This window comes from Nyctibius grandis, chromosome 8, assembly GCF_013368605.1.
Source record: "Nyctibius grandis isolate bNycGra1 chromosome 8, bNycGra1.pri, whole genome shotgun sequence".
NCBI lineage: Eukaryota > Metazoa > Chordata > Aves > Nyctibiiformes > Nyctibiidae > Nyctibius > Nyctibius grandis.
Window position 1 is genome coordinate 19,849,863 of NC_090665.1, and position 13,563 is coordinate 19,863,425.

General features: G+C 40.3%; 1 protein-coding gene across 2 annotated transcripts in view; it reads left to right on the forward strand.

Annotated features, from left to right (window-relative positions):
• The first annotated feature begins 689 nt into the window (after positions 1 to 689).
• Positions 690 to 13,563, forward strand: part of FARSB (phenylalanyl-tRNA synthetase subunit beta) — a 41,508-nt gene continuing 28,634 nt past the window's right edge. For both annotated transcript variants that reach the window (XR_011048647.1, XM_068406426.1), the window contains exons 1-13: positions 690 to 762; positions 1,983 to 2,038; positions 3,209 to 3,363; positions 3,896 to 3,968; positions 4,458 to 4,573; positions 5,025 to 5,175; positions 6,385 to 6,493; positions 8,847 to 8,917; positions 10,241 to 10,302; positions 10,389 to 10,440; positions 12,039 to 12,100; positions 12,530 to 12,737; positions 13,162 to 13,242. Coding sequence is in view for 1 of the 2 variants with exons in the window: in XM_068406426.1 (XP_068262527.1) it covers positions 705 to 762; positions 1,983 to 2,038; positions 3,209 to 3,363; positions 3,896 to 3,968; positions 4,458 to 4,573; positions 5,025 to 5,175; positions 6,385 to 6,493; positions 8,847 to 8,917; positions 10,241 to 10,302; positions 10,389 to 10,440; positions 12,039 to 12,100; positions 12,530 to 12,737; positions 13,162 to 13,242 (1,254 nt within the window). In the remaining variant the exon portion in view is untranslated. The remainder of the gene's footprint in view (positions 763 to 1,982; positions 2,039 to 3,208; positions 3,364 to 3,895; positions 3,969 to 4,457; positions 4,574 to 5,024; positions 5,176 to 6,384; positions 6,494 to 8,846; positions 8,918 to 10,240; positions 10,303 to 10,388; positions 10,441 to 12,038; positions 12,101 to 12,529; positions 12,738 to 13,161; positions 13,243 to 13,563) is intronic.

The following is a 13,563-nucleotide window of genomic DNA, read 5'->3' on the forward strand; positions in this document are numbered from 1 at the left end:
TCCGGGCAGTTCCTCCTCAGAGCGGCCGACGCCGCCTCTGCCCTATCCCCAGGCACCCCTGGCGCTTCAGACCCTTACAATTAAAGACCTTATGGAAGCTGACCGAGAACTTAAAATTCCTGTGGCGCTTGGGTTTAACTCGTTCGTTTCTAATTAAACCGGCACAGGCACAACCTCCTCCCGCCCCCGGCACTTCCCCCGGGGTGGCAGTGACAGGGATCGTCAAAAAAAAATCCAGCATGAAGAAAAAACACCCCAAAACTTGCAAAAGCGCCGTCCCGGCTGCAGCCATTTCCCCGCCGGGACAGCAGACGCGCCGCAGCTCGCCGTCCCCCGCGCGCTGGTGCCGCTGCAGCCGCGCGGCCCCTTACGCCGCTCGCACCGGCCGCCGCACGCCAAAGGACGCCGCTGACAGGGCGCGGGGGCTCCCGGCCAACGGGCTGATGTCACCGCCGTAGCTGCCGGCCGCGCTGCCCGTGCTCGGCGCGCTGCCTGCCGCCTCCTTGGGCGCAAGAGGCGGGCAGACCCGCTCCACGGGGGCCTGACCGGGCTGTCCCCGCACCATGGCGCCGCGGAGCGAGTGGGGCGGCGGGCGCGGGCCGGAGGAATGGCGGGTGGCCTTCAGGCAGTGCGGCGGAAGGCGGGCGCGGCGGGGGCCTGGCGGGCGGGCGCGCAGGCGCGGTGCGGGCGAGCCGGGTAGCGCCATGCCGACTGTCAGCGTGAAGCGGGACCTGCTCTTCCAGGCGCTGGGCAGGACCTACAGTGAGTGGCGCGGGCGGGCCGGGGGCTGCGGGGCCGCGCCTCGCCTCACGCTGCCTCCCGGGCGGCCGGCCGGGCCGGGGCGTGCTCGTGGGTTGCCGGCCGAGGCGGCGCGGTGCAGCCGCCCGCAGCGCGCCTGACTGAAGTGTCCCGGGGATCCTCCGGCTGTGGTTCAGGAGGCGTCCGCGGCCCGGCCGGGCGGCTCCCTCCGGTCGCCTCCCTCCGGCCACCGCAGCCGCTGGGCTGCGATCGGCCGCGGCGCTTTCCGCCGGCCCCGCCCCGGCCTGGCCCGGGCAAAGCCCCGAGGGGCGGCGGGGATGGGCAGTCCAGCCACAGCACCGCGTCGCTCACTGCTTATTCCGTGCCCACGGAGCTGAACTAACCGTGAAGGGAAGCCCAGGCTTCAGACCGACAGTGGTGTCTGTATGAGGGGTGATCCCCAGCCGACTGCTCCGCACAAGCCCGCGGCGTGCATTCGCCCTGGACCCGTCAGCCTTCTGCCCAGATAGGTGCTGTTTGAGTCCAAAGCACTCAGTCAGAACCGTGCATTTCCAAATCGCGGTTTCCACTTGGAGTTTCCCTGTCTGTTTTAGGAACTGATGAAATCAAAAAGGAGAGGGGAGAGGTGGGAGCAGGCAAAGCAAAGAATTAATGTCGCATTTTCATTCAGTCCTTCTTCCCCGGCTCTTTAGAAATGTGACTAAAGATCTGTTTGTTTGGCTGAAAGAGCCTTTAGGGACATGCAGCAGTTCAGCTAGCCCACACTGGAGCTGGTAAGCTCTTAAGACACATGGGTGAAAATCTCCATTTTCAGATCAGGTTGTGTTACTCACATATCATAACACAGTTGATGCAACCTCTGAATGACAAGCTGACTAAAGTAGCTGTTGGCAGAAGCTGGCCAATTACTCCCTCCTGCTTTCATTGTCTGTTCAGGCCCGAGTTACTCTGGCAAGCTTGGCTGAGGAGCTGGTAGCAAAGCTAGGCTCCAAGGCTCAGAACCCCTTGCCATGACTGTAAGAATAACGTGTCAATAAATGCAATATGTACTAAAGAAACTGCTACTCGGATTCAAATATAAGCAAAATTCTTTAAATTACTTATACCCTTTTTTGAAATAGCATTTGTTATCTTGTTTGAAAACATTTAAAACAAACACAAAAAAATTACTTTAAAAGTCTGAGGTCTGCTTATTAACCAAAATGCGCCTTGTTTCTTCACAGCTGATGAAGAATTTGATGAGCTTTGCTTTCAGTTTGGTTTGGAGCTTGATGAAATTGTAAGTAACATTTTTATTTGTTACTTTTTCTGTAGATGTAGTGTACTGACAGCATTTATATTTGGTAAGAGTTTGTACTGCATTATTTCCAGAATATTCCCTGGTACAGTTGGCCAATGCCCTCTAACATGTACCAAGAAAATGTCTAGGCAGGATTTGGAGGATACCATGCCCCAGGTACCCTCCAAAAGCAGTGTGGACAAGACTTGAAGGTCCCCTTGGACCTATACAATCTTTCAGCAGTACTGCAGCAGGCTTTTCATCCTGAAACATCCTCATACATCTCCATACCACAGGGCAGAATATGTAATACATACCTTTAGGTTCTTGTTGCAAAATACTGTTGTAATAGACTGTATTAACACAGGTGTTTTGAATCTGAAAAGAAAAACAGACATTCAACAAGTACCATCTTGGAAGCAAGAAGCCCCAAGATGGCATATTGCTCTACTTCGTGGAGGTCAGCAGGCTGTACCACTTGGTCTTCGGTCTCTGGCCCCATTTTATTTAGCAGCATAAATATGGCCACAGACCATGTATTGAACATATTTTAGAGTATCTGTTTGGCTTTGTTTTGTATGCATTCTTCTGTGCAATATCCACAGAAATGTATTTGTCCTGGATATTGTCACCCAAGTTGTAACTAATTTATATTCAAAGTTTTGATTTAGATTCTATACTTGTGAAAATTTGCTGGCTCTGTTAACTGTATCCATGTAAATCTTGTTCAAGTGCATCTATTTTGGTTTTGCTTTTTAGTTTGAATTAATTGATCTTTTAATGATGTTTATCAAAAGACATCTTAGTTATGCTTTATTTTAGAATAGACTTGATATGACAAGTCATTTGCCAATCTGTTGCCAAAATTAAGGTCCCAGTTCTGTACTGGGATCTGCTAGCCTGGAGACTCTTGCTTTTATAATATCTTTTTTTAAAATACAAATTCTAATAGTGAATTTTTCTTTTGGTATACTGCATTACAAGCTCTGAGAAATATTTAGATGTTATGTTATTTCTGGTATTTGGTGTGTCCATTTGCAGTATAAATCCAAATTATACCTTTAAACTTTTTTTAATTAACACAATTTTTCCTATTATATTATCTCACTATCATACTCCTGTCAACGTTACAATATTTCAGGTTAAAAACACATTTTTGCTTAATTTCAGACATCTGAGAAAGACATTATAAGTAAAGAAAAAGGTGAAGAAAAAGCAAAGGGTGCATCCGATACTGTTCTCTATAAAATTGATGTTCCTGCCAACCGTTATGATCTTCTTTGCCTTGAAGGGCTGGTCCGAGGACTGCAGGTCTTTAAAGAACGGTAATGCGGAGTTGTGAGATTTTTGTGTGGTTTATTATTTGTTAAATATGAGTCCATTTTGGGTCAATAAACAAACTTGCCACTTGCTTGGATTTTGAGTATGATCTCGTGTAGATCAGATTCATCAGATGTTACTCTGGAGAGGATCTATTATATATTTTTAAAAGACTGGACTAGAACATTACTGGGTTTTGGATCTGTTCTAAAAATGTTTCAACTGCTGTTCCATTTGAGACATCCTCTGTGAAGAACTCCTGCAGAGGAACTTAGTTGTGCTCCTCTGTAATAAATACCAATACAAATAATTTATTTCACACTTCTGCTATGACTTTATCTTCTAGAGTCCTTTCTAGTTCAGTGATCTGTTTACCATCCTGCAGAAAACAAGTTTTAAACAGTTAGCTAATTTACATGCCAAGAAAACTTTTTAAGAAAGTTTTCTACCTGTAATTGTTGCTACATTTCTAAAGTTTTCTGCATTTTGGGAACTTTCTGTTTTTCAATTACAGACTTATTTCTGGTTTTGTTCTAGGATAAATCTCCCTAGGTACGAAAAGATAATACCAGCTCAGGGTGAAGGTCAGAGGCTGATTATCACTGAAGAGGTAAAAGTGTTTACTGCACCTTTGTAAAGTTATTGAGAGTGTCTGAACGAGCACAATAGCTATGAACTATCAGTACCAATTTTGTAAGAGCAGTGAGACTGGAAATCTTATTTGTGGACCAAGAGCTAAAGAAATTTAAATATCTTTACTCATTGTGATTTATTCTTAAGGAAGGGGAGGGGGAGGAACAATAGACAAGTTATTTTGAGTGAACCTCATAGCAGATCAAATCAAAGTTTCAGATGCTTTCATGGCATTGACCTTCTGGGCCATTACGCAGTATATTGGAAACCTCCTTGCCTCTTACCAGGCCTGGAGTGGGTTTGTTTGGGGTTTTTTTCCATGAACTGATGTCTTTCCATGAATTTTTCTCTTGATTACTACTTTACAAAAGAGGATTTTTTGAAGAAAAGTGCACATTTAATCAGTTTTAGTTTTGTATATTCTGTGTACTTGAAATTTATAATGTGTTGCTGTTGTAAATTGCAGACTGTCCAAGTCCGTCCTCATGCTGTAGCTGCAGTCCTTCGTAATATAACTTTTACCAAGGAAAGTTATGATAGTTTCATTGACCTCCAAGAAAAACTACACCAAAATATTTGCAGGTTAGTGCTTAAATTTAAAGTAGTGTATAGTGTCTACGTGTATGATTTGATCACATGTTAAGGCTGCACATCCCGATTGTAAAGAGGCATTATATTTATATTCATGCTAAGGAAAATCTTTTATAGCAGCTCTCTTGATCCTTCTCATTTCCTTACCTGTTTCTGCCTGCTCTCAATATTTTTCAACATAAATAGCTGTTACAGCTCCTACAATAGTTGAGAAAGAAGCGTTTTGCAACAGTCCCATTGGATTTGCATTTGTCTGTTATGTGTGTTGTCAACATTCGTTAAAATGTTATTAGTGAAAATAATTTCTAGGCTTCTCAAAATTGCCCTTCTACTTTTTCAGTAAATTCTATGAATGCATAAGAATGTAGAGCATCATGAGATTATCTCAAGGGAACTCCAAATATTACTAGTAAAATCATTATTTTGCCTTCTTTCTTTCTAGGAGAAGAGCGTTAGTAGCAATAGGTACCCATGACTTGGACACCATCTCTGGTCCATTTACTTATACAGCTAAAGCACCTTCTGAAATTAAATTCAAGCCCTTGAATCAATCCCAGGAGTACACAGCTTCACAAATTATGGATCTGTATAGGGTAAGTGGGATTTTTCAGACTTGTTGCACTAAATGCAGGAAGTTAAATTTCCAAGGCTTAATGTCTCATATCCTTGTTATGAAGAGTTGTTCTTACAAATAAAACACAGTTATCTTCTGTAGCTTCATTCAGTGAGCATTCCACATTTTGCTTATTCATGGCAAATGTATGGTAATACTTTACTGTCCATGAAAGATATATCATGCTGTTTTGTGGCTAAGCAAAGCATAACTCTTAAAATAGTGAGTTTGATATTAACCCGCTGATTTATTAACACGAAGACTGCTTTTCATGATGCTCTTAATAATACTGTAAAAGGGTTGTATATCTATCTACACTGGTAATATACTCAATGTACCAAACTGAAAAAAGCTTGAGGTGAATAATATCAGATTTTTAAATGTTATTTTAATTTGGCCAGTTTACTTGGGGAAGATGTTGAATTATTTACCCAACTACGTATTAGGCAAGTGTAGCTGTGTAAAAGGCTCAAGTTAAGTCTGGCACTGCTTTTGGCCCAGCACCCTGATGAAACCAGGTAAAAGCTAGGAAAAGATTCTATCAGGTCTAATTTTGTGATGTTTACGTGGGCCACTGTAAATGTCAGCATTTTTAAATGATACTATTACCACCATCATTACAATATACAGCTCTGCTGGAGCACACATACTGGTCATAGAGAGAAATAAATTCTCAAAGATCTCCGACTAAAGACGAGTAAGAGAGCTAGGAAACAAGGGATATCAGAGAGACTGAAAGTATGTTTTTGGTGCAGCATATACTTATGGAAACAGATACAAATTTTGAATCAAATTTAAGCATAAATCTATCAATATTCAGCAATTTATAATTAAAAGTAATGTGGTGCTAATTTGTATCAGTTTTAAGGAAAGTTAATATAAACTAAGGATTTGTGCCCTTGGGTTTGGCAATGAAAGGTCTGCTGTGGTGAACAAGGGCATTGTTTGGACAGCATTTCTTTAAAGAAATATTTTTTAGCGTTTCTGAAGAAAACCAAAAATCTAGTTCTCTCATTTCAAAGTTTTCTTGCTTCTAGGAGCAAACAGCTTTTGCTAGTGAAGTACCTAGCTCTAAGCCCAGTCCTGCCCTCTTTCAAAATTCCCATTGATCTCTCAGCAAGGGATTGTGGCAGTATGGAAGTTCACAAGTGAGCTAATGTGAAATTTAGGTTGTGTTTTGTTTCTCCAGACTGACAGCCATCTTCGGCACTATTTACACCTAATTGAAAACAAGCCACTTTATCCTGTCATTTATGACAGCAATGGTGTTGTTCTGTCCATGCCACCAATCATCAATGGTAAGATTACTTATCCCAATTTATACTGTTGCTGTTTTGTGTGTGAGTTAGGGTGTCTAACAGAAACATTGATGTGTAATATTCATTACTCTTTTTCTTAAAATGGTTTCATTTATAATTTCATATAGTCATCTTTCCTTTTTTTAAATGCAGACAAATTTGCTCCCCCGAGTTGCTAGTGTTCCTCTTTTCTCATCAAGAGGATGTAGAAGTCCCACTGAAAACCTCTCCGTTTAGCATCTCATACCCTTCTAGATTTGTGTGGTATAAACTCAAGAAAGGTTCCTTGTGATAGGAACCTTTGTTAGAAGAGGATTTTGTTTGCATATATGGCCATTGTTCATCAGTCATTTAGCTAAAAGAAGGGTGTAAGAAATTGTTTTGTAAACTGATAACTATTTAACAGTCTGCTTTGTACCCTATATAAAGTGGTCACAGTGGGGATCTTTTTACCTAGGTCTGAAGCCCAGTGTATTTATCAGCAGCGTGAACCAGTTCTCGTGAATCCTTTTGCTGTCACTCCAGTGACTCCAGAAGACTTTCATGGGTTAAAAAGAATAGGTCTAGACTTTTTTGCTTTGTTTCTAAACATGGCTTTCCTCTAAATACAAAAGAAACTATGGGTGATCTCTGAGAACCATGTTTACTGAAACCAATTAATGACATGGCAAGAACTACTTTAACAAAGATATTTCAGTATACCTATATATTCGGTCAAGAATCAGTAACTGTTTCCCTGCAGTGACCAATAAAATCTGCAGTGATAATCTCTTTGGATACATTTTTCCTAATTGACCTTATCCATATCTTAAACAGCTAAGCAAATCTTCTTAAAAGGCAGCTCAAACTCTGTGACAGGGACTGGTAAGAACAACTGTTCTGAATTGAAGGTGCTGCCAACCACTGATCTTTCTTCGTTAGGCTCATTCCAACTCGGGAGCGTTCCACACAGAAACATTGCATGTTGTTTACGTTTTATCAATTAAAAAGGTTGAGCTAAGTTTAACACCTGTCTCTGTTTTAAAGAACAGTATTTGAGAGAAGTTTCCAGGTTAAAGGTACTTTCTAAACAGATAATGAAATGTAAATATCTGTATTGGGTTTTTTATTATCTATAAGCACTTAAGTGAAAGATTGTATTTGCTTTGAAGTGAGTCCAGAAGAGCTGAGTACATTCCATCTGCAAAGAGGTACAGTACAGCATCCTAGAGCAGGGAACATAATATCCCTCAGTCTTAAGATCTTTAGTGCACCTGACTTTCAGTCTAGCTGTGACCTAGTTTCACAGGTAGGAAGCTAAAACACAGAAGCTAAATGACTTGCTCAGGGTCAAACAAAGGAAGCAAGAATGCCCACATGTATCCAAGTGTTTGCTTCCCTTTGCCACCTGTGGGGCACGTCTGCATTAGTGAATGGTGCAAAGAAAGGCTAGGACAGAGGTTGGATTTGACACGATCCCATCCAATTCTAAGACTGTCTGTGTCCACGCTGCATGGTTACCAGCAATGAAATTCATTCAAGGTATGCACTGCACATCCATACGTAACAGGCAATACAGCACAAATTTCTCTACAGCTGCTCTAAATTGCTTGTGGCTCACTAACAGAACCCCACTTTTGTAGGGAATCAACTACCGGGGAAATCTGCATCCAATTTGCAAGAGAGAGACTTTAGATGATGCCCCTAAGTGTATTTTCAACCTTGCTTCTTCCAGATGAGAAACAGTTTTGAGTGCTTCATTGCACACCTTGTGACTTCAAGTACAGACACAAAGCAAATTCATGCCTGAAAGGAACCCATACTAGGACCTGAATCACTAATGTAGACAAACCCATAGCGTATCAGCAGTGTCGAGAGATTGTGGTTATTCACAGAAGTAGCTATGGATATTCATCAATCTAAATCACTTTTTAAAAACTATTTTATACATTCCTGTCCAAGGCTGCTTTTTTATGCACATCACACATCAAATGCACGTGTCACTAAAGCCAGGGAAGAGGAGGTGCTCTGGAGGTGCAGAACGGCTCTGCAGCCAGCAGATGGCCGCCCTTCTGCTAGTTTGCGTCTTCAGCTGGCTACTGGTACACCTCTAGACTTGTCTGGCTTTCGATGGAAAGCATAACCCAGTCAGTAACTCTGGTCTGTCTTTTCCCTCTTTTTGATTTATAAATTTTAAAATAAAAAGAGCTGCTATTCTGGTAAGAATTGTGAATGTTGGTGCAGTAGAAACAGTGGCTTTTTAAGCCACGGAAGTTGACAGTGATCTCTCTGAACACAAAAGGAGTCAGTATCAGTGTCATTGCAAGAAAAGGAATACCATTTCTTAACATCTTTTTGTCTTTGCATATTTTAGGAGATCATACAAAAATAAGCGTAAACACCAGAAATGTGTTTATTGAATGTACAGGCACAGATATTACAAAGGTAAATTAATCTTTCCTGTTTTTGATATGCTATAACATCATTGTTTTCCCTTTGGGTGATAGGAGTCCAATACAAAGACCTAAAATAGCCAGGCATTTATTTTATGGAGCAGACCTCCCACTTCAAAAGGGCAGGATAGGTTGTGGGACTACGCAGAAATCCTTCAAGACAGTTTCAGGCTTGCTCTGTATACAGTGTTTTGTTTTCATTGGATTTTGCTTTCACTGTGTCTTTATGTTGATACTAAGTGTTCAGTTTGTACAAAGAAGTGATTTAAGTAAGTTGGGGGGGATGTTGTTGTTGAACACTTTTTCTAAATCTGAAGGGCTTCGAAAAGAGTAAAATCACTAAGACTGCCTGTTTTGCTGGAATACTCTTTATAAAGAATCATTTTGTCTCCTACTTAAAATCTGGGCTGAGGGAAAGAAGTTGACACTTTTTCTGCTTATCTTTTTCAAGCAGGGATGCTGTGCAAGTAATTGTCAAATCAAAGTCTTTCCTTGTGCAAATTCTGTAACTAGAAGCTGAAGCATGAAAGCCTAGCAGTTATAATTGACTGTTCTTGAATATAGTTTGTGTATTCATTCATAGTTTCCCTAAAGTATGTGTTTTGATGCTTAAGAGCAAAAACGCTTTTAACTTGCCCTACTACACAATGATATGTTAACGACACAAATTTGCACGTTGGGGAGCGGCTTCTAAGCAAACTAATAAATAATGGCTTCTTGCTACTGCTTGCCTTGATAGTAAGAATAAAAATAGTGCTGTTCTGTTTCCAAAAAGGAAACTATACTGTGAGGCATCAAAAAAAACCCTTGTAGACTGAGAAGTGATCTGAATCTCATTACATTGTTATACTAATGTCTTAAAATATTAACTGTAAAACAAAAGATATTGCAGATGAGGTTATTTGATAATATATTTCTAAACAACGCATAGTCCTTCAGTCCCTACATTCTCACTTGGAACATCAGTGAAATTACTAATTAGACTAAAGGGTGGGAAGACCCAGTTCAGCTGGTAATAAAGACCTGGTGTATCTTCAGAACAGAGTTTAGCAAAGATAGAAAAATGCTTCAGAACCCTGAAAACCAAAGATTCCAAGTTTTTGCATAAATGTCTTTACAGCAGAAGAAAAACTTTTTTTTAAACTCAGTCTAGTATTCTAGACTGCTAGGATTTTGGTTGTTAAGTTATTAAATAGAATGGAATGAAGAGAGTGTAAGACAAGATTTTTTTCCCCCCATTTTTTGTTAAAATATTTTGTCTACTCAACACAAGTAGATGACAGATTCCAATGTGATTATTATCTTTATTTTGTAGGCAAAAATTGTTCTTGATATTATAGTCACGATGTTTAGTGAATATTGTGAGAAGCCATTCAGGTGAGTATAAATCTCCAGTCAGAGAGATACTACATTTGGGCCATGTGTTAAAGACATTTTTACTTGTGTTTTTCTGTCTCTCTCAGTGTTGAGGCAGCAGAAGTAGTTTATCCTAATGGGAAGACCCACATCTATCCGGTAAGCATAATGATATGGTATCTCAATGTCCTTGGGAAAAGGATTTTATTTACACAAAGTCTGTTAAGAGTGACATTGTTTTTTTTCTGCAGAGGCAGTATATACAGGTTCTGAAGTATAGTGTAAAAGCTCAGCTTGGCACTATCTGTATGTCAGTGAGTCAGGGCCTTCTCTAGCCCACGAAAAATAACTCCAGCTCCACCTTCCCCTTATCTGAGAAACTTATGCTGGAGCTCTACTAATTTAAGATAAGGCTAAAAATACAGTCTCACTGACATAGCCTGATACTCCAGAAAGAAGGGTAGGGTTTAAAGTTACGAGTGGTAACCACTATTGTCGTTTAGAGTTCATGTGATATGAACTTTCTCAGGAACAAGTAAAGATTGCAATCAAAGGATTTAATCTGTGTCTAAAAGCCTTTAAAACCTACGTGTTCCAAATCAGGAAAAAAGAATGCAGGAAGAGGTCCTTCAGGCTTAAGCCAGTGGACAACTGAAATTGGCCTCGGCATAATTTACTTATCAGATCTGGAAGCTTTATTGCCCTTCAGTTAAAATAACCTTGTAACACTGGATTTTTCAGTCTTTCACTTTATAGACTCCAACTGTATGAAGGTCTATAAGGCAGGATTCTGACTTCAAGTGCCCGTTTGCCTGCATTCAAAGTCCCTGGCAGACCTCTTTGCAGTAATGGAGTCTTACTTTTTTTGTTCTCCGGATAAGTATAAACAAAGCAATTCCTCCTGTTTCCTGAAATTAACTGTAGACAAACAGAGATCTGGTTGAGTTCATAAAATCAGATGAATCAAGCAAGTACAAACTGTTCAGAGGGAGAGAAACTTATTTTTACAGATGAATCAAGCAAGTACAAACTGTTCAGAGGGAGAGAAACTTATTTTTACTGAGAGCCTTTCTAGTGGTATTTTAGCTTTTTGTTTTAGCAATGTCAGCTCTAATCAACAGAGGAAAGACCTAGAATCCTGAAGAGATATCCAACAAAACAGAAATCTCTGCAGTAACCAAAGTAGCTTCCCTAGATAAAATAGAGCAAAAAATCCCCAAAGTTTTAGATGGTTTAGAAGCACCGAAGTAAATACATACAAAATAACTTAAATATGTTGCAAACTTTCTAAGTAAAATACTGGTGGATATTTCTGTACCAATATGGAAATAGAAATGTTTCTTTCCTTTTCCTCCTAAAAGTAATTTGATCTGTACTAGACTGTGAGATCTCATGCATGACCATTCACTGCTTTAGGGCTTTGACTTAGGATGAACTGGTGACTAGAACCTTTTGGAAACTCTATTACTTGCACATATCAGAAATTATCGGAAGTTTCAATAACAGGGATTTCACGCTGCATTCAACCTTCTAGCTTAACCAAGAACAGCTTTTGCATCACGTACTATAATATGTTTTCAAGAATCCCGTTATCTTAAAATACTAAGTTTAGCCTAATATTCTACGCTTGTCTTCTGTAAATATCATTTTAGTATCATAATTAGGAGAAGCTAGATTACTAAGATGTCAAAATTGAATCCTCTTAGTTAGAAATGGCAGGCATTGTGCATGCTGAAAAGCTTTGACTTTCTTTTTAGGAACTGGCTTACCGAAAAGAGAAGGTGAAACCTGAACTCATTAACAAGAAAATAGGAATCAGGTGTGTTATTGCAAATGAAAACATAGTTTTTACTCATGAACATTAATCAGGAAAAAGGTACTAGAAAACATTGATTATTGCATTGTTTTAAAAATATTTACACTATGTGATTTTTTTTTTAATTTTATCAAAAATTCAGGGGTTATCTTGGGTAACTAGATCAACTCTGTAAGACTTCTTCCCCTATTTTCAAGGAAAGTGAGTGATTCTTTATGGCCTCACACAAATGTTACGAAGTAAAGAAAAAAGACCGTCTCAAGAGTCAGAATCTGAGCTGGTTCTGGTTGAATGCTAAGTCTATGTACATTCCATAAAGCACTTGGAGATTCTTCAGGACATAAGGCAATGCAGCAGAAACATTGATTACTTTAAAAAGCCAGTCAATATAGTGCAAGATCCATACATTACTACTCTCTTGTTTTGTTTCAGTGAAACTCCGTCAAGTCTTGCAAAGCTGCTGACTAGGATGTGTTTGAAGTCACACGTCATAGGGAACGGGAACAATATAGAGGTTGAAATCCCTCCTACCAGAGCAGACGTTATCCATGCATGTGATATCGTAGAAGATGCAGCAATAGCTTATGGTTATAACAACATTCAGATGACTATTCCGAAAACGTACACCATAGCTAATCAAGTAAGATTGCCCCTTCAAATAAACGCTCTGTTGTCAGTAAATGACTAGTGCATGCCAGAAGGGCTTTGGGGGAAAACAGAACCTAGGAATTAAATATTTTGACATGCTTTGCCTTGAGAAGTATTTACCATGGATAGGATACAAAACAGATGCCCCGCTGATTTGAATAAGTCCAAGACCAGTGGTTGCTGGTACTTTAAAAAAGACAGGGTTTAAGTAGGGAGCCCGTATTGAATCTCTAATTGGGAGATTCATTTCCTCAGGCAAGCCTAAGGGCAGCTGGCTGACGCTTTCAAAAGTTTTAAGCACACAAGTATAGTACCTCCCTAGTGAATTCACCGTAATGTAACAGGCAGAATCACCTCGGGGAAGAACAGAAAAATGTTTTTATGTGGAAGTTGAAAACTTTTTTGTTTCGTTTTAGCTCCCCCTCAATAAGCTCACAGAACTTCTGAGACTGGACTTGGCAGCTGCTGGATTCACTGAAGCACTCACTTTTGCCCTGGTATATTATATTGCTTTCATATTTTTCTTAGTTGCGTGTTGGAACAGCGATGCAGCCAAAACTGCAGAGGATGGTCTGAGGATATGTTGTTGTATAAATGTACCAATATTATCTGCTACTGTTTTGGCAAGTGATTGTTTGCTAGTGCTTTGGAACTATAGTGTAATACTTTGTGAGTTTGTAGGTCAGAGAAACTGAATGAGTCACTGTGAATGTGGCATGTAGTTCTAAGTACAGAGGTGAAAATAGCTGCTGAAGTATTGTTTTTAGCTTGACTTGATAGGATGAAGTTGTAAGACAGCAAGTCTCTCTTGAGACTTT